Below are 24238 nucleotides of genomic sequence, written 5' to 3'. Positions count from 1 at the left end.
TATTTTTGAATTAGTTTTCATCTTTTCTGTATATATGCCCAGGAGTGGGAGTACTTTACATATATTATCTTAGAATATGTTTGCTTTTATGATAAGGTGATGATAATGCTCATTGTAAGAAACACTAATATAAGAACAAAAATGTTTGACTTAAAAAGCACAAGTCGGGCTTCCCTGGTGGCTCAGTGGTTGAGAGTCCTTCTGCCGATGCAGGGGACGCGGGTTCGTGCCCTGGTCCGGGAAGATCCCACATGCCACGGAGCGGCTGGGCCCGTGAGCCATGGCCGCTGAGCCTGCGTGTCCGGAGCCTGTGCTCCGCAACGGGAGAGGCCACAACAGTGAGAGGCCCGCGTAAAACAAACAAAAACAAACAAACAAACAAACAAAAAAGCACAAGTCCTGTGATGTTTCTCTGTTCCCTTCCCCTTACAGATGACCACTATTAATGCTCCAGTGTATAGGCTTCCATATTTTCCCACACGTCAGTATCTTTAATGTTTGCATAATATTTTGTTTTGTGTACATGGTGGGATTTATTTAGCAAGGACACTACTGATTTAGGCATTCAGGTTGTTTCAATGCTGCTGAAATAAGTATCTCTTTATTAAGACATGACGTAACATTCTTGAACCTATCCTTGACCTTGGTCAATTTTTAAAGGTTAAATTGCAGAAATGGAATGCTGGGTTAAAGATGTAGATTAAAACATTTTGTTATATACTGCCAAGCGGCTTTCTAGGACACACCGATGCCCATTTCCACAACCAATGCACAGGTGTAGGACCCTCAGGCTTTGTTGGTGTCTGGCTTCAGATTCTCCTGGCCTAGATACATACAGAAGGTTCCAGAAGGAAACCTGGAGAGGCTGCCCTAGTCTGTAGACTGACAACCACGCCGTCCTGTTTAGCTCCTGACTGGTGAGAAGAGGTCCCCAAGGTGTGATGGGGCAGAGGCTGCTCTGATGTGGGCCCTAGGCTGGACTAGAGCACGAGACAAGAGGCCGGTCTTCAAAGGGGTGCTGAAGATTGGACAGAGAGGTAGGCAGGAACTTAGGGTCCCAGCCCTCACAATGCCACTGACACCTGCATTTCCAGTGCTGGGCTGCAGTTTCATCCTCACAAGAACAGGTCGTTCTCTCATCCTTCCCATGTAGTCAGAGAGGATAAGGAGGCTCAGAGCAGTGAAATGAGTTCTCCACGATCCAAACCTAGAATCCAGTTCTCCTGCCTCTGCTGCTTTATCTTCTTGCTGCTGGGAGATGGGGCAAACCCAATGTGGGGGTGAAGAGAGAGAAGAATGTGAGGAGGGGAAGGGCAGGGAAGGGAGACATGCTGGAGGTAAATTTGTAGAGCTGGAAGAGTCCAGGAGATGGTACAGTCTGACCCCAGCCTCTGGAACAAGCAGAGTGAAGCTCAGAGAAGGAAAGCAACCTGTCCCAAGTCACACAGCAAGTTAATGACTTGGCAGGCAGAGAGAAGAATGGGGCCACGGAAAGCTGAGCTGCTCCTGAACTGAGCTGGAACTCAGGAGGGAAGACCCAAGGGAGAGAGGAAGTGTAGCTGCTCTGAGTCCTGACAGAGTAGAGCCGGGAGGCTGGACAAGCTGCCCACCTTCAGAGGAGGCAGCCCTGATCAAGAGTGGATCCAGAGGCAACTGGTATGGAGATGGGCCGGATTCAACATGTGGGGGGACCTGTGGGGATGGTATGCATCAATTCCAGCAGAGGTCTCTGATATCCCATCACATTTGCCTGAGGCTTCCTGCCGGGCAAAGGCCTCAGTGCTTTGAATTAAGCCACGTCCTGGGTCCACTGCCCTCTCACAGCCATTCCCACACACCCTCCAGCAGGTGTTTGGGGTCTTGGGGCAGGACCTGCCTGAGTTGTCTTTGTGTCCAATGACTGGCAAGTGTTCAATAAATGTTTGCCAGAAAGATGGATGAAAGATGAGACCATCTTGGTAATTGTACATTTAAGACTCACCCTGGAGTCACCAAATACATATAGCCAAGCCTAGACTTTCCAGCAGAGGATTTTTCCAGCAATATTTACCCAGCTCCTTACAAATTCTAGAATTCAGAATTAGAGAGTTGGAAGGGTCTTGGAGATGGGGGGGGGGGGCGGAATAGGAGTCAGCAGGAAACTAATATTTTATTGAGCACATTCTGTGTGTTAGATTCTGGACCAAGCACTTTACCTGCTGACTCATTTGCTATCCTAACAGCCCTGTGAAGTTGGTCTTACCTGATTGCTGTGAAACAGCCCCAAAGCGGGTAAATGACTTTATCCAGGTTAAGTAGCCAGTACGGTGGACTCAGAATTTGAATCCATGTCAGTCCAGCTCTGCTTTTGCCTTCCATGAGCCCTGCCACCAATGTGTCATGTGACCTTGAAGTCACCTGGGGGCAGTTTGCCCTCCTGTGGGTTGAGGTGTTGACAGGTGATGCTCCCAGGTCTGTCCAGGTGCCAGTTCTGGTACCACGTGGCTTGCTGTCCAGCTGTTCATCCTCGCAGCTCAGCGCAGTGGGGAGGCTTGACCCGGTGATGGGTCACTCTACAGGGCCCCAACCCTCAGTGCTCTTTTCCCATCTGGGCATCTGTGGTTGCATCTTGTGGTTTTAGAAATGTTTTTTTGCAGAGCAAGTGGGAATGGGGACTAATCCCCATGGGGCTGGGGCTGTATGGCCCTGAGTGACTGACTTGTCTATGAGGGTTTTGTGGATGCGGCCATGATTTAATGCCAGGGCATGTGGGGTTCCCATAGTTCAGAGAACCCCACAGCCCTGGGAGAGGGTGGGAGAAGGGAGCAGAGCAGGCCCGGAGTGGGCTGGGTTGGTGAGGGCACAGGCAGCCTCTGGTTTGGCCACGCCGGCTGAGTGTACCCTGATTTGCAAAGAAATGGAAAGATGGAGATAATTGCTCTGTGAGAAATGAAATGGCCTAAGAACACAGATAAGTTTTCTCCCTTCGTCTTCAGAGGGGCTGGAGGCTGGGGGCGCAGCTGCTGCCTGCCTGGGAACGGGAGGGCTGAGGGCTCAGAGCCCAGGGGTTGCACATAATGGGGGAGGGAGGCGGGTGCTTCATGAATTTGTTGGTTTCTACACCTCTGTCCGCTCCCCCTCCCCGCTCCCCTGCCCTGGGGATAGGCTGTGATTTCTCTCCGAGCCTAATGTCAGGGCCACTTGTTCTCTGCAGGACTTGAGGGCACAGGGGCAGGACGGTCTTCTGACCCTGATTCATGGGCACTGCAGGCCTCCGTGGTACCATTTTCAGGGTTTGCAGCCTGAGGCTTTCCCGGCCAAGGAGAAAGCAGAATTTATCAGTTTGGTGGAGCCTGGGGACGAGGACGTTTACCATGTCTCAGGAGGTGACTCCAATCCCCTGTTTTATCCCAGTGGGCAGGCACCTGGCGGGGCCTCCGTGTTGACGCTGGGAATTTCTGCTGTGCTTCTGCGGTCAGGGAATCACTCTTTTGGAGATTGAGAGCTATGGATCTATTTTTTTAACTTTTTTTTTTTTTTTTTTTTTTTAGGTGCAGGGAGATTAGGAAGCATTCAACATAAGCCCGGCCCCTGGTGGGATTGCTGGAGGGCAGGAGGCTTGATCAAGGCGAAGGGTGAAGCCTCTTAATTATGGGCTGATCGCTGCTTCTATTCTCCTCTGGCACTAATCAGACCCCCAGCAAGACCAGTAAACAGAGAGGGGCTTGGGGACTGGGAGCCAGCTGAGAGAACAGTGGGAAGATGAAGGGGAAGGTCCACTAGACAGGATGATAACCTTGGCATTTGCCCCATTGAGTGCAAACTTGGCTTTTTTGTTTTATTCAGGAAAAAACAGAGGAGTGTGTGTGTGTGTGTGTGTGTGTATGTGTGTGTGTGTGCATGTATTCTATAAATAGAAGATAGAAATCTCTCTCTGTACACCCGCATGCCGGGAGGAATGTGAGACGTTTGCTTTATCAGTGCCTGTTTGGGGTTTGCTTCGTCTGCTTCCCGAGCCTGAATGCGCCTTTTCATGAGGCTCTCGGAACACCAGTCCATCCCCCATTGCAGCTTGAGCTATTGAGTGGGCTTCAATGCCCGCCTTGTGCTGGTTCCTGGAACAGATATACCCCGGTGTTGGCGGGGTGGCCCAGGCAGGAGTCTTTGAATCGCTCTCAGGGTGTCACGGTGCCCACTGTATCCATCGCCAACAGATTGGTGTCTCTGTGGTGCAAGGTCAGTGCAGGGTGGAGTGCCCCATACGGTAAGACCTGCTCTCAGGACAGGTCTTTGGTGGCCTCTGTCAAGACAGACACAGGCAATCCTGTGGGTGATCCTGAGGTTCGGGACGGCTGAGAGGTCGGGGTGGGTGGTTGGCTGTAGAGTGAACAATTTGTGGAGTCGACAGAGATGGATTGAGCCCCCTCTCTGTACAGGCAATGGTCTGGGTTCTGGGGATGTCAATGAACACAATAGACCAAAACCCCTGCCCTCGAGAAGTGTGTTTTGCTGGTGTCGTACAAAGGGAAGGAAAATGATGGGCAGGATCTAAGGCCCAGAGGGAAGAGCTGAGGCCACATCCAGGTGGTTCATATAGGAGAGGAGCGCTTTCCAAAGTTAAAACAACCGTTCAGCAATGTAAGACAGGGATGACAAGTGCATGGCACCCGTGTGTCCCTCTCCCATCCAGTGCCCACGAGAGGCATTACTAATCAATCATGGCATGTTCCCCTCAGGAGAGCATTCCAAGCAGCCACTACCAATCGATCCCCAGCGTTGTGACTGGAAACCTCCCAGGACCCACAAAATAGTGCCTGACCACTCCTGCTGCCAATGCAAAGTTGTTGAGAAGGAAGGGCTCCCTAGAGGAGACTGGGATGGACAGAGAGCAGGTTCCAGCCACACGGACCAGGCTCCAGTGTCCAAGATTTTTGGCACAGTCAGGAGGACTAGGCAGGTGGTGGAAGCGAAGCAGATGGGGGAGATTTTTGCACAGATGCACCATGAGGTCATCACGACTGATCCTGGGGCAGAGGCCATCTGTTTGTCTGTCTGCCCTCTGCCCCAGTTTTATGCATCTTGCTTCATGTGAGCAGCTGGTGTCTGGCCAGGTGTGTGTTGCCATCAGAGAGACAAGCTGGACTCTACAGGTGCTGGTGCTGGCGGGGCCCCCAGCAGAAGGCAGGACCTTCAGAGGATGCTGCCATCTGTAAGGTCTGCTCAGCCTGCAGGGCCGACCCAGGCCAGGACAGAAGGCCCAGGCTAGGAGGAGGGGTCCTTTGCTCTGATGTCAGTGTGTCTTTAATACCCAGTGGCAGAGTCCCTTTAACACCAGGTGCCAGGCCCAGAAGGCCCTCGGGTGTTAGCGTAAACAAATGGATACGAACTCTAAGGATGCAGGTTGGCAGGACCAGGACTTCCTCCAGACTTGACGTTGATGGAGAGGAGCAGAGTTTACCAGACCAGTATCCTGAAGAAGTCTGCTGCTACAGAGCTCCCTAGAAAGTTCTGTGGGAAAGACTGGGTGAAACAAACAGGTCTCTTTACTCTGGGTCTTCCCAGAGCCTAAGGTCTGCTCAGATACAGTGTGGATATTTAAGATGAGGCCGTAGCGTGCAGCATTTCCTGAACGTCGCCTCTCAGGGAAATCTTGGTCTGGGAGATTTTTTATCAGTATCTCCCGGGACTAGCGCTTCATAGAACAGAATTTTCGAAAACGCCTCCCAAAGTTTCCCATGTTGCCCGCTTCTGCTCCGCAGGGCACACCCTCCTAGGCCCTCCAGCACCACCTGCACGTTCCTGCCTCCAGTCGCTTGCTTATGCAGTACTTCCCCTGGATGCCGTGTATTTGCCCTCTCCCTTTGCGTATTCTGTGCGCCTTAAGTCCCACCCCTCCACCAAGTTTTCCATGGGCTTCCAGGGGGACGTAACCGCTTGCTGCTTTCATCTCCGCAAATGGGCTGCAGCTGACTCGTGTTCTTTCTTTGTGTCCTGGAAGCACAGCCCAGGGCTGGGCAGGTGGCGCTCCAGGAGTTTGATTAGTTCAGGCCCTGCCAGGTGTGCGGAATGACTACACCTGTGGGCAGGTGTGAGCCTCACCTCCAGTTCAGCAGGTGTAAAGCAGCCATACCTCCAGTCAGGAAAGAAATTTCTCCACCTCTGGAATGTCACTCCCTTCCTCTGCTTCTTACTATGCAAGGAGCGTGGGTCAGAGGGGAGGGAACCGGCTGATCTACTTACATGCTCTCTTCCTCTGAAGTGAAACCAGGGCATTTTCTTATTTCATTATTATTATTATTTTATTTTTTTTCGGTACGCAGGCCTTTCTCTGTTGTGGCCTCTCCCGTTGCGGAGCACAGGCTCCGGACCCGCAGGCTCAGCGGCCATGGCTCACGGGCCCAGCCGCTCTGCGGCATGTGGGATCTTCCCGGACCGGGGCACGAACCCGTGTCCCCTGCATCCGCAGGCGGACTCTCAACCACTGCGCCACCAGGGAAGCCCTATTTAATTATTAATGCCCCAAGTCAGATGGTGACTGCTGTGTTAACCTCTGTTACTCCGAATAGAGTCGGCCTAATAAGCACCGCGGCGGGATTGATTTTCCCTCAGTCATCTCAGAAGTATATGTCTTTGGGATCTGTCCTCAGAGAGAGAGAGCCCGGGAAGCCCCATTAAAGTTAATGACTATGAGTTGCCCCCAGGTGGGGACGGCTCCTTTCTGGCTGCTCTTCACTCCACCTCAGTGAAGTGTCGGAGACAAGTAGAAACACATTTTCTAAGATCAGTTCCCAAAAGGAACTGACTGGCAACAGACTAGGACTTGACCCCAGCCTCCAAGCATTTACGGACACATCGGAAAGATGAATTCAATCTGCTGGGAAGGATGTCAGGGCAAGATGGGAGGTGATGAGCGCTGGACCAGCTGGCCGGGCTGGAAGCTACATGAGTGTAGTGTGCTGGCTTGCGGTAGGTGCCAAGCCCTGCAGCGGCGGGGGGAGCGGGGCTGGGGCCTGAGCTGGACCTGGCGTGGCAGGTGTCTGGATGTGCAGAGTTGAGGAAGAAGGGCATTGAGGGCAGGGGAGCCGTGTGAGCGAGGCTTGGTAGAGAGAAAGAGCAGGAGATGGGGCCAGCCTGACTGGGGAGGAGGGATGGGTGATAAGGTTGCATCTTTTAGACTGGCCGCTTCAAAGAAAAACTTTGAGGGCTGAGGGGGTCCTAGGGGAGTCACCTCTTCCACCCACAGGCCGACATCTTTCTCCCCCGACCACACCACCACAGAGGTGGACTTGGCCTCAGATGGCGAACTTTGTGAATGCTGGTGACAGGGCTGATCGAGGCTTGGGGGTGAGTCCTGGGGAGCATTCCCTGCTCGGCAGCCTTGACACACACACAGTAACGGAGGAGTGAGGCCTCAGACTGTGTAAATGCCACCTGGCTGGCGGTGTCCTGTGCTCCCGCATCCATTTCCACCTCCTGTATGCTTATCCACACACCTGTTACCCTCTCTGTGCCCTGGTGCCCAGGTATCTCACCGCCCAGTGGGAGTCAGCCAAACTGTTCTGTCCAGATCTGACTCAGAGAGAAAGGTTTTCACAAAGATTTCAGCAGATCGCCCAAATTATAGCCGCGATCCTAGTTACCTCCATCTGCCACCCCTCTTCCATCACAAGGATTAAAAGGGGCCAGAGGCACAGTCTCCTCTAGTCCAGGTGGCCTCACCCTTTGATATTCTAAGCTTCGTAAGTTTGAAGATGTGGCCAGGGGGTCCTCTCGGGAGAATGCTGGAGATTACAGGAGTGGCCAAAGTAACGAGACAGGGCCGTGGAGAGAATCAAGATGAGGCATTCTCTGCAGTTTGCGTTCAGACTTTATGCCTTTCAGCGCTGCTGTCCCTTCGTTTATTTCGTTACTTGATTTATTTGATGTCTGATCAGCCCAACCCTCACCTGGAAGAAGATGCCCATCCTCCAAACTCAATGCCATGTCTTGGGCAGGCTCTTGCCCCTCCCAAAGGTGAAGGTCTCGCCTTCTCTTTGAGGAGAATGTGTTGAAATGACCGGCAGCCCTAGCGCTGTGTAGGGTCCAGTGAGTGCGGCGCCCTCTGTCCAGGTGCTCGTGGGGCCTCCGAGGCCTGGGGGCCGGTGGGGTGAGCGTATGGGGGAGTTAGGAGCGGCTGTGGCTTGCAACTCCCAGACTGCAAATTGTGCAGAAGCACCAGAATTGCTTTTCTCTTTCTTAACCGATTTTCAGAATCCACTTAGCCAGATTATTTCCAGATCTCAGACAGAAAAACCTCATTAATCATCATTTGGACCCCCATGGTTACACAGAATTTGTGACAATTTGTTTATCTTTGAAGGAGCTGCTGAGAAAGAGTTTAACAAGGAAATTATTGGGACTGGGAGGGGAGAGTTTAACCTTTCACAAAGGCAGGCGCTCCATTTAGCTTCCCTCGGAGTACAAATGGGGGCGTGTGCGACATCCATGTTACGCTTCCTTGTCTCCAAGAAGGTGCTTCTCGTCGGTAAACTCCAGGTCAATGGACTAGAAATCCTCAACCGTTTCAATCCTGGGGACCCCTTTCCAATGTCAAAAGAGTTTCTATACCATCCCTGCCCCCAGTTGTTAGAAGCTGCTTTTTTTTAATGTGGCTGATTGAGAATAAAAGGTCCTTTGAATTCAGTAAAGCTTTTAAGCAAATCACGATCGCATCTGTGAACACGGGAAATATAGTGCTATCTTTCTGAGTCATAGTGTTTGTTCAGTCTGTAGCTGATGTTTCAGCACACGTGAATTGTAGGGCCCCTGGGGGTGGCTCTGGGGCCCCCTGCACCCTCACCAGGTGGGAACCCTTGGGCAGTTCTCTAAGGCTGTAGGACCACGGAGTCCCGGACAGGACGGAGTCTCGGAGGTCATTTCAGCCGCTCCCACCTTAATGGTTCTCTGCCTCTATGAGGAGCCCTTGGTTGGGGAATCCTCAATTCAAGGACCAAGGGGCTTGGTAGCTGTGGAGGCCCACTTAACCCCTGACTCGGGCTGTCACTTCAGGGGCCAGGATCAGACTCTACAAGCTGATTCCTCAAAGCCCCTTACCAGGCTATCCAAGCCCTTCGCCCCCGGTTTGGTATGACGTGCAGAGAAGCATCACCCTGGGTGTCAGTGGCTGATAGCCCATGGGAACAAGAAAAGCAAGGACCAGCCTTCTGGGTGGCTTGTTGGACCAGAGCTGCTAAGAAGGGTTTTCTCAGCTTACCTGTCCCCAGGGCCATACCAGACACCTTTTTTCTCTGTCTTCATTGAAGGAGGGAGTAGAGAGAGGAAGTGAATGGGCAAAGCACATGAGGGAGAAGGGACAGGGGGAGGGTGTTGTCCTTAAGGTAGAAGATCAGGGGTTCTTGGTCCAAGGATGGGCTCAGGGGCCTGAGGGCACCCTGAAATCACAGCCAAGTATCGTGCGTGTGTGCATTTTGTGGGGGAGAAGGTCTGTAACTTTCATTAGATTCTCAAAGTCCATGAACCAAAAAAACTTTCAGAAGCTCTGGCCTAAAATTTCAGTGTTTCCCTGACTCAGCCTTCCCACTGCCCGGTTACTCAGAAGTGGTGAAGTGTTACGGTGTTAGTCAAAGCCTGCAAGTGTGAAATATCAGCTGCTCGTTACACGATGACGATGGGAAACTTCGCAGCTTAGCGAGCCCCTTCCGCCGCCTCACGCGAGGAGTCATGGCCCCAAACAGATGCCTGGGAAGACGGTCTGATTAATGACGCTGCCTCCTCTGTTCTCCCGCGCAGGGCCCAGGATGGCGCTCTCGGTGGCAGGGCTCCTTGTCTGCTGCCTCCTGCAAACCGTCCTCTCCCTCAACCCCGAGGACCCCAACGTGTGCAGCCACTGGGAGAGGTAAGATGCGGTTCTTGGACAGCCAGGCACTCCCTCGGGGCCTCACCCTGGGCTTGGCACTGTTGGGACAAAAGCAGAGGCAGGAGGTACGGAAGCTGTCCACCAAGGGCCTGCAGTCCAGCTGGGGACACAGCACAGATGCTGAAAGGTGGGCCAAAGCTGTGTAGATTCTGTCTGAGACTCAGTGCTCTGGGGGTCAGGGTGGGGGCGTTGAGTGACAGGCAACGTGAATGATGCGGTCTGGTAGTTGACAGTATTCCTCCCTGCATTTGCACTTACAGCCATTTTACAGATGAGGAAGTAGAGGCCCAGAGAGGCTCAGTGCCCATCCCCAGACAGGCGGGGTGCAGTGAGAGACTGGGGTCCAGATGAGTTGTGCTCCAGTGCCACGATGCCTTCCTGGTCTCCCAGGACTGGCAATGATGCAGCAGCTCAGATGTGCAGGGCAGCCGGCAGCCTGCCCCGAGCAGGGTAGGTGAGGGGGCCCTGCTGCTTCTGATCTGGTGGGGTTAGAGAGGGCTGACAGGGGAAGGGCAGCTGCATTCTGGCTGCGGCACTAGGTCCAGGGGGAACAGGCCGGGGCTCTGCAGATGGCCTGACTTTGAAGCACAAGGTGAAAGTATCGATTTTGGTGAGCGGAAAGACAGTGACCAGAGACCCAATCAGGAAAAACCAAATTATACCCTGGAATTGATTGACCATGCTGACCAGGATGACTCTGTCACTTAGATGTTAATAAATCAAATAAATAAAATTAAGATGAGCGCCCGATGGGGGAAGCGGATGGTGGAGGAGGGCAGGTGAGTGGGGAGGGCCGTGCTCCATGCCTGTGAGGGTGAATGCCCCAGCCCCACGGCAGGGAAAGTCCCCTCACCCAGGGCCTGGCGGGACTGGCTGGGAGGCAGAGGGATGGTGCCCACACCAGCGTGGTCTCCAGTGACCGCGTGCTCCATGAGGGGTCCCGACAGAGTTGAGGCTGGAGCGGAAGGCAGCGTTGCCACCAGCGTGCTCCTTTTCGGTGAAGTGGGAAGAACACGAGATCAGTGATGAGACCTTGGTTCACACCAGTCTGGAGTTTTCCGTCTGTTAGCCCTGTGACTTTGGGGATGTCTCTGAACCACTCGGAGCCTACCTCTGCCTCTGTAAAGTGGGGAGAATCGTTACCCCTGCCTCACAGGCTTGTTGGATGATCAAGGCACCAGTTTCATGAAAGGGCTTTGCGGACCATGAAGCTCAATTATTGTCTTCCTTGTTGACAACTCCAGCTTTGCAGGAACAGTTATCACAGACTTTACTGCACATCAGGCACCCTGAAGTGCTGGTGAAAAGCAGATTCTCTTGGGTCCTCTCCGCAGAGACTCTGATTCCGTAGGTCTGGGGTAGAGCCTAGGCATATGCAGTTTTCATAAGCTTTCCACATGATTCTGTGGTGATCCAGGCCCCTTACCTCTTCTAGTTTTGGTGAATGTAAACCTTTATTTCCCAGTGGGTGAGGGAGAAAGCAGGTGACTCCCACATGAGTCTTTGGTTTGCAGACTTCAGTCTCAGCAATCCTCGTCTCATCCACCTTTCCCAGCTGGGACTCCGTTGCTTCGTGCCGAAGTCTGTGCTGTATCCCGGCTTCTGGAACGCCTCCTTCCCGTCTGCTCACCTCTGCCTTTCCCAGTGCCTCCAACCTCTCCTCCAGGAAGCCTTCCCTGATGGTAGGGCCCACCCTGACTTCCCTTTTCTCTGAGCGCCATTTGCACCAGTGGATCAGTTCAAACTTAAACCAAACTCACTAATTTTCTAAACCTGCCCGACATGAATACATTTGGAATGTGGAAATATTCTGATCCGAACCTGCACTGAGCCGGCGTTTCAGGCTGTTCGGGCTATCAGCTGGAGTTACTGCTTTGATGGGAGGACAAGGAGAGATTCCAGCAGCTAAGAGGAGGTCTGGGGCTCCTCCTGCCCCTAGGGAGGAGGTCTTGTGTGATGCCCTGTGCCACCAGGCGCCTCCTCCTTCTTGGCTCTTCCAGCTGAGCTCCATTGCCATCTACACGCAGATGAGTCTAGTCTGTGTCGTTCCAGAAACACACCCTGGTCCCCGGAGACCGCTTAGGGAGAATTTCCCAGCTGGATTAGTGCTTCTGGATGGCTCCTCGTTAATTACGCCCCTCCACCATAAAACCCAGCAGAAAGACCTCCCCTGGCTAGCAAAGCCCAGCTTTACAAGATTAATCTGGCCCCTCGTTAGCATGTTGGCAAATGAGCGTGTTAAACCACCCAGCTATGAACCCAGGGGCACACGCTGCACCCGGGGACTTGGAGTTGGTTCAAGTTCTGGTTGCCTGACTCGCTGGGCTCAGGGCACCCCTGCAGAGCTGGATCTGTTCCCCATGACACCCTCCCCACCGTCTCTGTTGGGCTGTTGCCCTTTCTCTGAGCACCCACTGTCCCTGTCTGTGCTACAAGGGGTGCCTGATTCCCCCAGGTGCTTAACAAAGGCAGGGAGTCTGGTCTGTGTGTGGTCTTTCTCCCCATCCCGTATCATGGTCAGGGAGGAACTATCCCTCGGTGCCTGGCAAGGAGATGTGTCACTGCCAGTCATATAATGATGATGGCCAGCATCTATTAGACACTGACAGTGTACCTGTTAAGCATTTTATGTGTATTATCTTGTGTTGAGCATTGTACCTGTGTTATCTTGCTTTACCTTCCCACCACTCTGAGAGACAGACGCTATCACTGCCATCCTAATCCTTGCAATAATGATATGAAGTCCCTGGTGATAGTTATCATAGGTTTACAGGTAAGGAAATGGAAGCTTATACCAGCTAAGTATTATATCTAAGGACAGGCTGCTAACAAGTGACAGGGTTCAAACTTGACCCAGAGCCCCTGTACTCTTAGCCTGCCTCTAAGTGAGAGACTCAGTAGAGATGCAGGAGCCCAGGGTCATAGATTTTCAGAGTTGGAAGGGGCTTTGGGACGCCAGGGGCGGGTGTCGAGCTCAGTTTCTCCAAGCCTGGAGATGAAATGGGTTCAGGCCATGTCTGCATAGACATGTGCCTCTGACGCACATCTCTGATGTGCCGGCTGGTAGAGGCTCAGCAAGGACCCTTCGCACATCCTCCGTGCTTCAGAGAAACAGAATTTCCCACCACCCTGAGTACATGTGCATTGCTGACTGCTCCTGGCTTCCTCTTTCTGAATTCTAGACCTTTGACATTTCTGGCAGCAGAGAGCCTGATAGAGACCCACTCGGGGGGCTGGCCTGCCCCAGCCCCCCTGCAAGTAAACCGACAGTTTTCTCAGGCAAAGCAGACGGGCTTTTATAGCCTGGACCTGGCCATCTGGACCAAGTGAGTGAGCCTTCTGGGGAAAAACACTGAATAATACCAACTGACATAAAAATTAATCCCTAAAATCTCAGCAGAGGTCCTCTCCCAGCCTGCATAGGAAGTGTGAGTCCTCACTTTACACCCTGGCCTGACTGCCTTTGCATACCTCTCCTGCCAGCACGGGCAGGTGGAAAGGCTTATTTTGATAAAGCTGGGAGCTGCTTCCCTGTGGCTTCTACCCCCTGGTCCAGGTTTACAGTTAACAGGCAGGTAACAAGATACCACTTCAATCAGGAGGTCCAGGGGCATGTCCTCGTTGCATCCCCAGCTATACTAGAGACATAACAAAGCAGAGGGTAATGGGTGACCTTGGGGAAGTCACTTAACGTCTCTGATGCTCAGTTCCCTCATCTGTAAAATGAGGATAACAGTGCCACCACCTACCTTATAAGATTGCGTGAGGGGACTTCCCTGGTGGCGCAGTGGTTAAGAATCCACCTGCCAATGCAGGGGACACGGGTTCGAGCCCTGGTCCAGGAAGATCCCACACGCCGTGGAGCCACTAAGCCCGCCCGCCGCAACTACTGAGCCTGCGCTCTAAAGCCCGTGAACCACAACTACTGAGCCCGTGAGCCACAACTACTGAAGCCAGGTTGCCTAGAGCCTGTGCTCCGCAACAAGAGAAGCCACCACGATGAGAAGCCTGCGCACTGCAACAAAGAGTAGCCCCTGCTCGCCACAACTAGAGAAAAGCCCACGTGCAGCAATGAAGATCAAACGCAGCCAAAAAATAATAATGAGAAATTAAAAAAAAAAGATTGTGTGAGGATTAAGAGGGCTTAAAACATTTAACACAGGGCGTTCAAATATTAACAGTTATTGGTACCAGCTGTGTGGCCTGGACAAGCTGCCTCTAGGCCTTCATTTCTTCATCTGTAAAATGGGGCCACTTATTTCATAGAGTTGCTGCAAAGATCAGCTTCCATGCATGTGCTCTGAAGACCATAACGATCTGAGCAAACGTTAAGTATTTTAAAACATACTAGCTTTGGGCCTTCCAGAGCCACATAGAATAAATGGAAACCCTCCTTTATTCATTCTCTGTTAAATGAACAAATGAACCAGAACTTCGGAAAGCGAGCTGGGCCACAGGACAGTAAGGGGTGTGCCCTGGATCTAGCCTGGAGTCAGGGAGGTTTGAATGCGGAGAGTACCCAGGGCAGGAGGAGGAGAGTGGGGTTGGGGTGGGGGGGTTGGAGCCCCTGGACACTTGGCTGTGGGGCCTGGCTGCCCTGGGGAGGGAGACCCCATCCTGAATATCAGCTCTGCCTCCCAAGGGCTGACCACAGCTTCCATCTCCTGTCTGGTTCTCAGCTATGCCGTGACCGTCCAGGAATCGTACGCACACCCCTTTGATCAGATCTACTACACGCGATGCACAGACATCCTCAACTGGTTCAAGTGTACCAGGCATCGGTGAGTACCTCTCTCAGATGGTGAGTGGGGGGAAAGAGGCAGGCCCTCAGGCTCACCTTCCTGCCCCCCTAGCAGATGGAGTCAGTGCACCGCCTGCATCCCCTTGGTACCCACCCTTGGTACTCACGGGAGAGGCTCTGCTGAGGGCTTCTTTATAGTCAGAGCGGCTTATGGGCAGGGCAGGCTAGAAGTGCTAGAGAATTACTGCCCTTGGAGGGCATCCCTCACCCAATGACAGATGGGGAGTTAGTGGAAGAATACGCTAGCTTCCTTACCCTTAGGGTAAGAAGTTCCTTACCCAGCTCTGAGGCGTGTTCTGCACATATCTGTGGTCCCCAGTGGGATGGAACCTCAGTCACCCACAGCGGGAAGCTGCTCAAAAGTATACCCTGAATTGGCTGCCTTTACTTTCCTGTCTCATTTTACTACACCCCTCCCAGTGCTTCTTAGGATCATCTCCCAGATAAGCTACTTGCTTTTGAATCCTTGCCTCAGGGTCTGCTTCTGGGGGAGATCCAACCTCAGAGGGCCCCCGTCAGAGCACATGTAGCCCCGTGCAGCGTACCCGGCTTGGAGAACAGGGTGCAGGCTATAGACCAGCACCTCTTGGCGCCTTGGCCAGGCTGCCCATGGGAAGCACTCCATCTGAACGACTGCACGTGGGAATTCTGCCTCCTTGTCTGCAGTCCTCCTGGAAATCATGCCATGCCCTCATGGCACCAGGGAGACAGGAGAGGAAGGAAGAGAAAACATGTTTTCTTGGATGACCCTGCGCAAGTCACTCTATTTTGGGACTCCCTGTATACTCATCAAACGTGTAATGATCCTCGCCCTACCTACCTGCAGGGTCAGGGATGTGCAAATACTGTGAAAAGAGCAGGGGAAAGTGGGGAAAAGTGAGGTATTAGATACAGGCAAGGTAGCTTTGTTATTTGAGGGGTGAAAATTCAGCAGATGAAGGGTCAGTGAGGGAGTGAGAGAGAGGCTACCTGGTAGGCCCGTTGCGTAGTTTCTGAGCCTCTGTGATGTTTCCAGATATTTTTGCTTCCTCTTTGTGGGCCTGGTCACTCTTCGAGGTTATGCAGGAATCATGGTGGACAGAAATGTGGATGGGGAAACTTGCTCTATGCTGGAAGGCCAAAGTCCTGGTTTTCTTTGCGGGTTTTGCTAGTAACTTGTTGTGAAACACTGAGCATAGATATAATAGCTGCTTTAAAATCCTTGTCTGCCAATTCCAACATGTGGGTCATCTCAGGGTTGGTCTTCCTTGACTGCTTCTTACAGAGGTACAATCTTCTAGTTTCTTTAATGTGTCTGGTAATTTTGAATTGTATTCTGGGCGTTATGAACAGCAGAGACTGTAGAGACTGAATTCTCTTGTGTTCCTCCAGATTTGTTGTTGTTTGCTTGTTTGTTTAAGCAGCCAATTAACTTGGTTAAACTCAGTTTTCCAAACTCTGAAAGTTCATATTTTCAGCCTTTGCTGGACTGCTTGGAACCTGCCCTGTACACGTGTAATTCAGGGGGCAGAAGTTTGGGCAGAGATTTTACAAAGAATATGGGGCTTCCTCCTTGTGGCTCTCTCCTTTCTAGGGTTTCTCCTGTCACTTTCTAGTTGCTGGGTCTACCCTCAGCTTGTCCTGTGGTTCTTCAGACCAGTAAGGCCGTGTGTCCTCTATCTGAATTTTAGCCATCTGGAATATTATTGACTGGGGCCTGCCCTTGGGCTCACCTTTCCTGGTGTCATTCCCTTCTTCGAAGTGTCTACTTCCCTCCAGCATCTGCCTTTGTTCTCTCTCTAGTGCTTTTCAGGTAGTTGTCTTTTATATTTCACCCAGATTGCAGAGTTGTTTGCAGGAGGGTTGATCTGATAGGAATGACTCAGCCATTACTGCATCCCCTTAACCTCCCCTAGTTGACCAAGTGAGTTAGCTGCCTGTGGCCCTGGTCAAAGGCAGAGGCAGAAAGAAAAGTCCTGCTCCCTCCATGACTGTCAGGCCCTGTGCCGGAGCCAAGTTTGCTCTGAGGAGTGGCTTTGCTGGGTACTCGGAGGCTGGCGCTGCCGTCCGTCATCACTGGGGAAGGGTAAGTGAGTGGCTGCTTATTAAAACAGGCTGCATTCCTGGAACATGAAGTATTTTGCTGACTTACTGAGTGGCTTTGCAGCTTTCCTGGTGACCCAGCGTGAGCACACTGACAGCAGCACCATCAGCCTCCTTCAGTGTGGAATGGCTTGTTGGAACGCAGCATCCTTCTGATGGCAGCCTGGTCCCTGGCCCCTTCCCTCTCTTTCCAGAGGAAAGGAGCCAGCCAGAAGCAGTGGGGGACATCTTTCTCTAGGGAGGCTTTAACGCTTCTGAGACCACCTCTCCACTGGAAGCGCTTGGGGATGACTCTGTTTGGTGGGAGGCATGGATTGAGTGACTTCTTAGTCAACCCTGAGTCATTCTTTATCTCGGAGGCTTATACAACTGAAATTGCCGGGAGCTGCCTTCCTGTACCGGGGAAGTAGCTTCACTTAGAGGCTGGCTTACTTACCTTCCCTTATGGATTTTTGACAAAGTAGAATGACCTTAGTTTGTGACATTCCCAAATATCACAGATTTCCCTGGAGTCCTGCACTGTCATTTGTCATAAAGCGAGGGCTGTAAGCACTGGTAGGGCTGGCCCAGCCTGTGCTGTAGGACTCCCTGCCCAAGTTGGGCTGACCCTCCATGGAAAGCAGGCTATAGGCATCTCCAGTGACTGGACCTCGTGGCTCTGCCCCCCAACGAGGGGTCCACAGGGCAGGCTCCTCTGGGGTGCTGGTGGGGAAGTGAAAGAGCTCTGGCTTCAAGGCCCGAGGACTTGGGTTGAGTCCAAGTTACACCTTGACCTTGGGAAGTTACTTGCTGTCTCTGGTCTTCAATGGCCACTTCAAATCCCCTCCATTTTGACCTTATGTGTGAGGAAGGGGCTTTGCCTGTCAGTACCCAATTCTGACTCCCTCCTTAGGACTCTGTCCTCACACCATTCATTCCCTTGTCCTACTGCTTCATGATGGCCATCCCATTAGCCCAGAAAGCCACCCCTTGGGAACTGGCACAGGGCAGTAGGTTAAGCCCAGTGGCTTTGAAATTAGAGTGACTTGCGTTTGAATTCTGCCTCTGAAACTTATTAGCTGTGTGACCTCGAACAAGTGATTTAACTTCCCAGTTTTCTCATCCAGAAAACAAAGGGGGAGAGTACATAAAACAAAATAAGAATAAAAACTCTAAGAAAGAAATAAAGGGGGCGTAATAATGCTACCTGCCTCAGATAGGGACTGAGTGATTTTGCCTATAAATCTCTGTGGCACAGGACCACGTCTCAACACTCAGGTCAGCATAAGAACTGGAACCCAGGTCTCTGACTCCCCGTCCAGAGCTTCTGCTCTCTGGATATTAGCTTCTTCCTCTGCAGAGCTGGTTCTGAGCCTTCCCAAGATGGCATGCAAAGCTCTTTCCCAGGGGGTGTTATTTTTGGTGGGAGGGAGATTAATCTACTGTCTGGGACCTAGTCAGACTCAGAGGGTCCTTTTGCTGACTTGGCTTCAGTTCTCCAACTGGGTAGACCAGTCCCCACAGGGCCATGAGCAATCATGGTTGGGGTGGTGGCAGTTGGCATAGAAACTCTCAGGGCCCAATTCCTATCAAGGTCACCCCATGGGCTGCTCCAGCCCTGGGTCTGGAGGTTTTCAGAAGTCCCCAGTTACTGTCCAGAAAGTATTTTCTGCAGCGCTTCTAAGTATCGCTCTGAAGGGATTGGAGAGAAGGCAGCAGGTGTAGCAAATGCTGCCGCCCTGTCAGCGATACATTCTGCATCGCAATGGCCCAGATCCCACCATCGATTTTTCTTTATTGTGTTCTATCATATTCGAAGCCGCCATGCATTTTAAAGTAATGATTGAATGGCATCCTTGATATAGTTTAACACGAATATCATTCTAACAGGAGTGATTGATTTTCAATACTTTCAAGTGGCTTTCTTTCCTGTGCCGTAGGATTAGTTATAAGACAGCGTATCGGCGTGGGCTCCGGACCATGTACCGGCGGAGGTCCCAGTGCTGTCCTGGCTACTACGAAAGCGGAGACTTCTGCATACGTATGTGGGGGCTGCAATGGGGAGGGGAGGGAAGGGGAACAAGGGAAAGGGAGGTAGGCCTGTTATCCAGGCCCTGGGCAGCAGGCCTCAGCTGACCTGAGGGCTCCAGAAATCATTGCCTGCTGCCGGTTCTGAGGGGATAATGGGTCTGGTGCAAACGCATTAGCACAGATTTGTCTATCAGATTAACCTCCTAAGAGGGTGCACGTTAGCACATCAGTTCTAGGCTTTGATGGTGTCAGGAGAGAAGTGGATTCTTCTGGAGTGGGTGCTCTGAGGAGCAATGGGGAAGAAGTGCTGAGCGCCTGGCGCAGAGCTGAGGTGCTCAAGAAGGAAGAGGTGAATAAATAAATGGATGCATGGATAGATGGGTGGATGGATGGATGGATGGAAGGATGGAAGGATGGAAGAGAGGAAGCAGGGAAGGTGGGATCATTGGATAGCAAGATCGTAGCACCTAGAAGGAGGATGGCAAGAGTAAGCTCACAAGGAACTGGTTCCAGTAAATGAGAGGATTTCCAAAAAGGACTGGGAGACACTGAAGAAAAGGTGGGTGCATAAAAGATTCATGTCATCTCTTCCCCTGTTTGTCTACAGAAAACTGAAGCCTTAGTGCCCCCAGGGAGATAAGGGCTAAGTTTCTGGCAGCCACAGGCCCTCTGGGTGGAGGGCATTGTCATGCAGTAGGAGACACCCAGGAGCCTGCAGATCTGGGTTCTGGTCCCATCTTCCCAGGCATGTTACTTTGGGCAAGTCACTCAACCTCTCTGGGAGGATGATTGTAGGGCCCTGTTGTCAGAGTCTAGAGGACTCTTTCCCACTCACCATTGAACAGTAGACGGGGCCAGTGTGAAGCTTTCCATTGGGCATTAGGGGTTCCCTCAACTGCAGGAGAGTGTCAGAGTAGCTAGGAGCCCCCGTTTAATGACTGAGAGGAGAATCCAGCCCCAGAGCTTCTGCCTCTTCCTGTGGAGGCAGATTTGGAGAGTGAATCTCCTTTTTAGTATTCTCCTTGCCATTCGGGAGGGTAGAGCAAGCTAGCACCAGAGAGAGAATTTGGGCAGAGCGGGCATATCGACGTTGGGAATGAAATGACAGTTTTCCCCTACTGACGTTACATCTCCCCTAATGCTAAAGAAACTCGATTCTAATTGCATTACAGGAATAAATGAAAAGTGCTCTCGAGAATAAGTGCAATAGTGATGGTTTCACAGGAAAGATACAAAGATACTCACCCAAAGCAAACCCCAAAAGGCTGTTTCCCAGGAGCAGGGCAGAAGACTGGGCTGGAACAAGGCCGTGGCTGACACTTCACCTGGGATGGGGTTACTGGGGGGCCCAGGTGTAGAAGTGAGATCAGGTTGAAGGCTTTACTGCTGCTGCTCTGTCTGCTCGAAGCAGAGTGAAAGTCAGGTGTGGGGTGGGACACGGGATTCATAAAGCCTGAGCAGGATGGCTGTGAGTGGCCCTTTGGAGCTCAGGGCGCAGCGATGGACTCAGGGAAATGACAAAGGGATTTTGGACGTCAGCGTGGGGCTCCAGGAATGGATGAGCGCATCCCCTTTCTAATTTCTATTCGTGGATGTTGGTGAAGCTCTTGGAAAATGAAGAGCAGAGCAGAAGCAGAGTGTCCTGATTGTACAGGCTCAGTCTTGCTGGCTGGGAAAGGTCGCTTATAACCTCCCACATACTCCTTCTGTAACGGCCAGGGACTGCCTGCCGAACTGGTGTCACAGACCTGCCCACCTCCAGGGAGCCAAGCTAGAAAAGCCACTTTCAGGTCTGAAGGCTTTTCCTAGGAGGGCACAGGAGAGTTTCAGCAGCGAGATGGGGCGTTGTGGCATGCTGGGTGCTGGCAGTAATGGCACTGAAGGGCAAGGCCTGGGTTTGCAGCTCAGCTCTGCCAGTCCCAGCATCTGCCTCTTTACCCTCCTCGTCATCGCCTTCAGGGTACACACCCCATGCCAGGCACCATTCTGATCACTTTACATACATTAACACATCAACTCCTCACAACAGCCCTCTGGGGTAGGTACCCTCATTTCTCCCATTTTACAGATGGGGAAACTGAGTCGCAGAGCAACTTAAGTAACTTGACCAAGATCACAGAACTAGAAAGTGATAGTATTGGGATTTGAACCTAGGCTCGTGGCTCCAGAGTCTGCTCTGAACCACCCTGGACGGGCTACTTCTCTCTTCATGAACCAAGATGTCACCTCTCAGAACGTCAGTTTCCATTCATGCAAAGTAGGAATAGTAACACCTACACCACCAGGCACAGCACAGGGTAGGGGCTTAATAAATGTCACCTCCCTGCTTCATGGCTTTGGGTCTTAACATCTTTTCAGCCTTGGCTTTTCTTTTAATTTCTCAGGGCTCCACGGACCCTCTCCATGGGAAAATGCGCACGACATAGAAAAACCTACACGTACACACAGTCCTTTGCACACAATTTCAGTGGGTTCATGGATCCCTTGAAACCCTTAAGGGTCCTCCAACCCATGGTGAAGAGCTTCTGCCATATGCCCATGTTTATCCACTCCATTTATATTTGTTGCTTCCTATTATGCAAATGCTGGGGAACGTAGATGCAAAAGAGAGACGGTTCCTGCCTTGGGGAGCCTGCTACCTGGTGGGAGGAGGTGGTCTGGTTCACGAATACGTGCAACAGGGTATTGTCGGTGCTTTGACAGGCAGCTCTATAAAGTAGGGTGTATAAAGGACTAAAGAGGAGGGGCTGTCTTTTAGCCACGCCCTCTTGCTGAGTGTTAAGGAGAAATCCGCTACAGACAGAAGAGGAAGCCCTTGAAGGGTGTTTCAACCCAGTATTTATTAAATGCCTTCTCATTCTGCTTTGCAAGCATGTTAACTGATGGGGCCTGATCAAGGGAAATGGGTAGGGACTAGTCAGAGTCTAGGTGGTCATGGGAGTGAGGAAAGAGGTTCATGAAGCAAGTGGACCCTAGGGTGAGGTTACAAGAATAAACTTCTAGGGAAGGGCTTCCCTGGTGGCGCAGTGGTTGAGAGTCCGCCTGCCGATGCAGGGGACACGGGGTCGTGCCCCGGTCCGGGAAGATCCCACATGCCACAGAGCGGCTGGGCCCGAGAGCCATGGCCGCTGAGCCTGCGCGTCCGGAGCCTGCGCTCCACAACGGGAGAGGCCACAACAGTGAGAGGCCCGCGTACCGCAAAAAAAAAAAAAAAAAAAACTTCTAGGGAAGAGTACAAAAATGATCGCAAACACGTATTATCTTGACCGAGAACTGCAGAATTTCACAGCCGGAAGGAAACTCAGATCATTTAATTCAACCTTATCACAGTACAGGTGAGACACTGACGTCCAGAGTGAGGAAGGGGCTTCTCCCAGGTTCCCAAAGCACAACAGTGGCAGGGCTAGGACTTGAATCTGGGGCCACACACTCGGTCTAGATTCTTTGATGCCTCCAACTGTCTCTACTTCAAATTCATTTCTACATCTTCCTGGGTACCAGCTCGGTGCTAGGGCACTGTAAGTCATGTGCTGATTGACACTGAGGGGATGCAGTGCAGAGAGGGATGTCAGTGGAGGTGATTTTAGGAAGAAAGGGGAACATGGAATAGGATCAGGAAGTTACAGGGTAAAGAGTTACAGAGCATCACAGCCTAGGTGGCTTAAACAGCAGGAGTTTATTGTCTCCCCGTTCTGGAGGTTAGAAGTCCACAATCAGGGTGTCAGCAGGGTTGGTTCCTTCTGAGGGACCATATGGGAGGGAAGATCTTTTCCAAGCCCCTCTCCTAGCTTCTGGCTTGTGGCCCCATAGCTCTCTTCTTCACATGGCTTTCTCCCTGTGAATGTCTGTCTCTAAATTTCCCCTTTTATAAGGACACTAGTCATATTGGATTAGGGCCCAGCCTGATGACCCCATTTTAACTTGGTTACCTCTGTGAGACCCCCATCTCCAAATAAGGTCTCATTCTGTGTTGCCGGGAGTTAGGACTTCAGCGTATGTATTTTAGGGGGACACAATTCAACCCGTAACAGGTGAGTGTCAGCCGTTACCAGGACTCTGTCCTGCTCATTGTGATGGGAGGAAAGGGAGAGGGAACCAGCCAGTCCCCCACGAGCTTTGTTGTCTCTCTACGAGACAGGGGAGACCCCAGGGTCTGGGAACTTGTGAGAGGGAGAAATGGTAGTGAGAGGGTGAAGGATGGTGCCCAGGGTGCTAGGAGCACTCGTGAGCTGCTGCCCTGTAGCCCCTGAACCTCCATTCCTCCCTCTCCACCCCTTGGAGGCCAGAAACCTCCAAGTTCACAAGAACCTGGTGAGAACCCATTTGATGCCAGAGTCCTCAGGACCCTGTACAGGAGCGTCACCTGTGCTCTGAGAAGGGACGGGGGGGACATCGACCTCCCTCCAAAACCACCTTCCTGGAGACTGTTTCTTGGCAGGTGCTAGGAGGACGCTTGCCTGGGAGTGAAAACCTTGGTTGACTCTGCCACCAGTTTGCTGTGCAATCTTGGGCAAGTCCCTTTGCCTCTCTGGACCCACTGTGGCATAGGATGGCTCATCCCTGTGCATGGAAGGAGGAAAGATGAAACAATGAGTGAGAGTGTCCTGGAAAGCGTAAAGCTTGGTACAGATGCAGGGTGGCCTATTTTTCCTCCTCTTTGTACCATTTCCTCTGACCCAGAACTGCCGCCCTCATCCCAGAGCCCTTGGCAGCCCTTCTAGAACCGTCTGCACCAGAGCTGCCCGTCCCCTCCCATTATCTACAGAGACAGCTGAGTCCTGGCCGCTCTTGGTTGCCCAAGCATCAAACGTTTCCTGAAGATCAGTGGGTACAACACATTTCCTTCTTTCTCTTTGCTTGCGAGATAGGGCGGTGAGCATTTCGGGAAGCTCTGTTCTTTGAAAATATTGGCCCATGTCAGACTGGATGAGCTGGGTTATGCTGCGGTGATAAACAACACCCAAATCCCAGTGGCTTAAAACAATAAGATTTTATTTCTTGTTCATATTACTTGTCCATTGTGGGCCAGCCGGGGTCTGCTTTTTGTCAGTGTCACCCCAGGACCCAGGCTGATGGAGCAGTGTTGCTGGTTGGCTGGGCAGGGAGTAGAGGGCTCTGGCGGGTGTTGAAGGCAGAGGGCCAGAGATATTTAGTGAGTGGGATTAATGTTTATCACAGGTGCCATAGATGCCACAGTAATTACAATGCACCGTTCATGCAAATACGTTATTGAACACCTGATAACCTAATCTCAGAATCACCTGGAAGACTTGTTACCGTGCAGACTCCTGGGCCCCAGGCTCCGAGTCTCAAATTCAGAAGGTTTCGGGTGGAGCTGGGGAATTTGAATTTCTAACAGGTTCCCAGGTGATGCTGGTGCTACTGGAATGGGACCCACACTTTGAAAACCACTGGTCTTCGTTATGCTAAGTCATGGCTGCTGTGCTGAC

The 24238-nt window shown here is 52.0% G+C and overlaps 1 protein-coding gene across 12 annotated transcripts in view; it reads left to right on the top strand.

The window, feature by feature from the left end:
* The window catches only part of MEGF11 (multiple EGF like domains 11), a 439586-nt gene that overhangs the window by 189304 nt on the left and 226044 nt on the right, over window positions 1–24238 (top strand). For all 12 annotated transcript variants that reach the window (XM_073801157.1, XM_033851846.2, XM_073801152.1 and 9 more), the window contains 3 exons: window positions 9769–9874; window positions 14575–14676; window positions 18698–18798. In XM_073801157.1, the coding sequence (XP_073657258.1) occupies window positions 9769–9874; window positions 14575–14676; window positions 18698–18798 (309 nt within the window). The remainder of the gene's footprint in view (window positions 1–9768; window positions 9875–14574; window positions 14677–18697; window positions 18799–24238) is intronic.

This window comes from Tursiops truncatus, chromosome 2 (genome assembly GCF_011762595.2).
Source record: "Tursiops truncatus isolate mTurTru1 chromosome 2, mTurTru1.mat.Y, whole genome shotgun sequence".
Taxonomy (NCBI): Eukaryota; Metazoa; Chordata; class Mammalia; order Artiodactyla; family Delphinidae; genus Tursiops; species Tursiops truncatus.
This window is presented reverse-complemented; position numbering and strand designations above follow the sequence as displayed.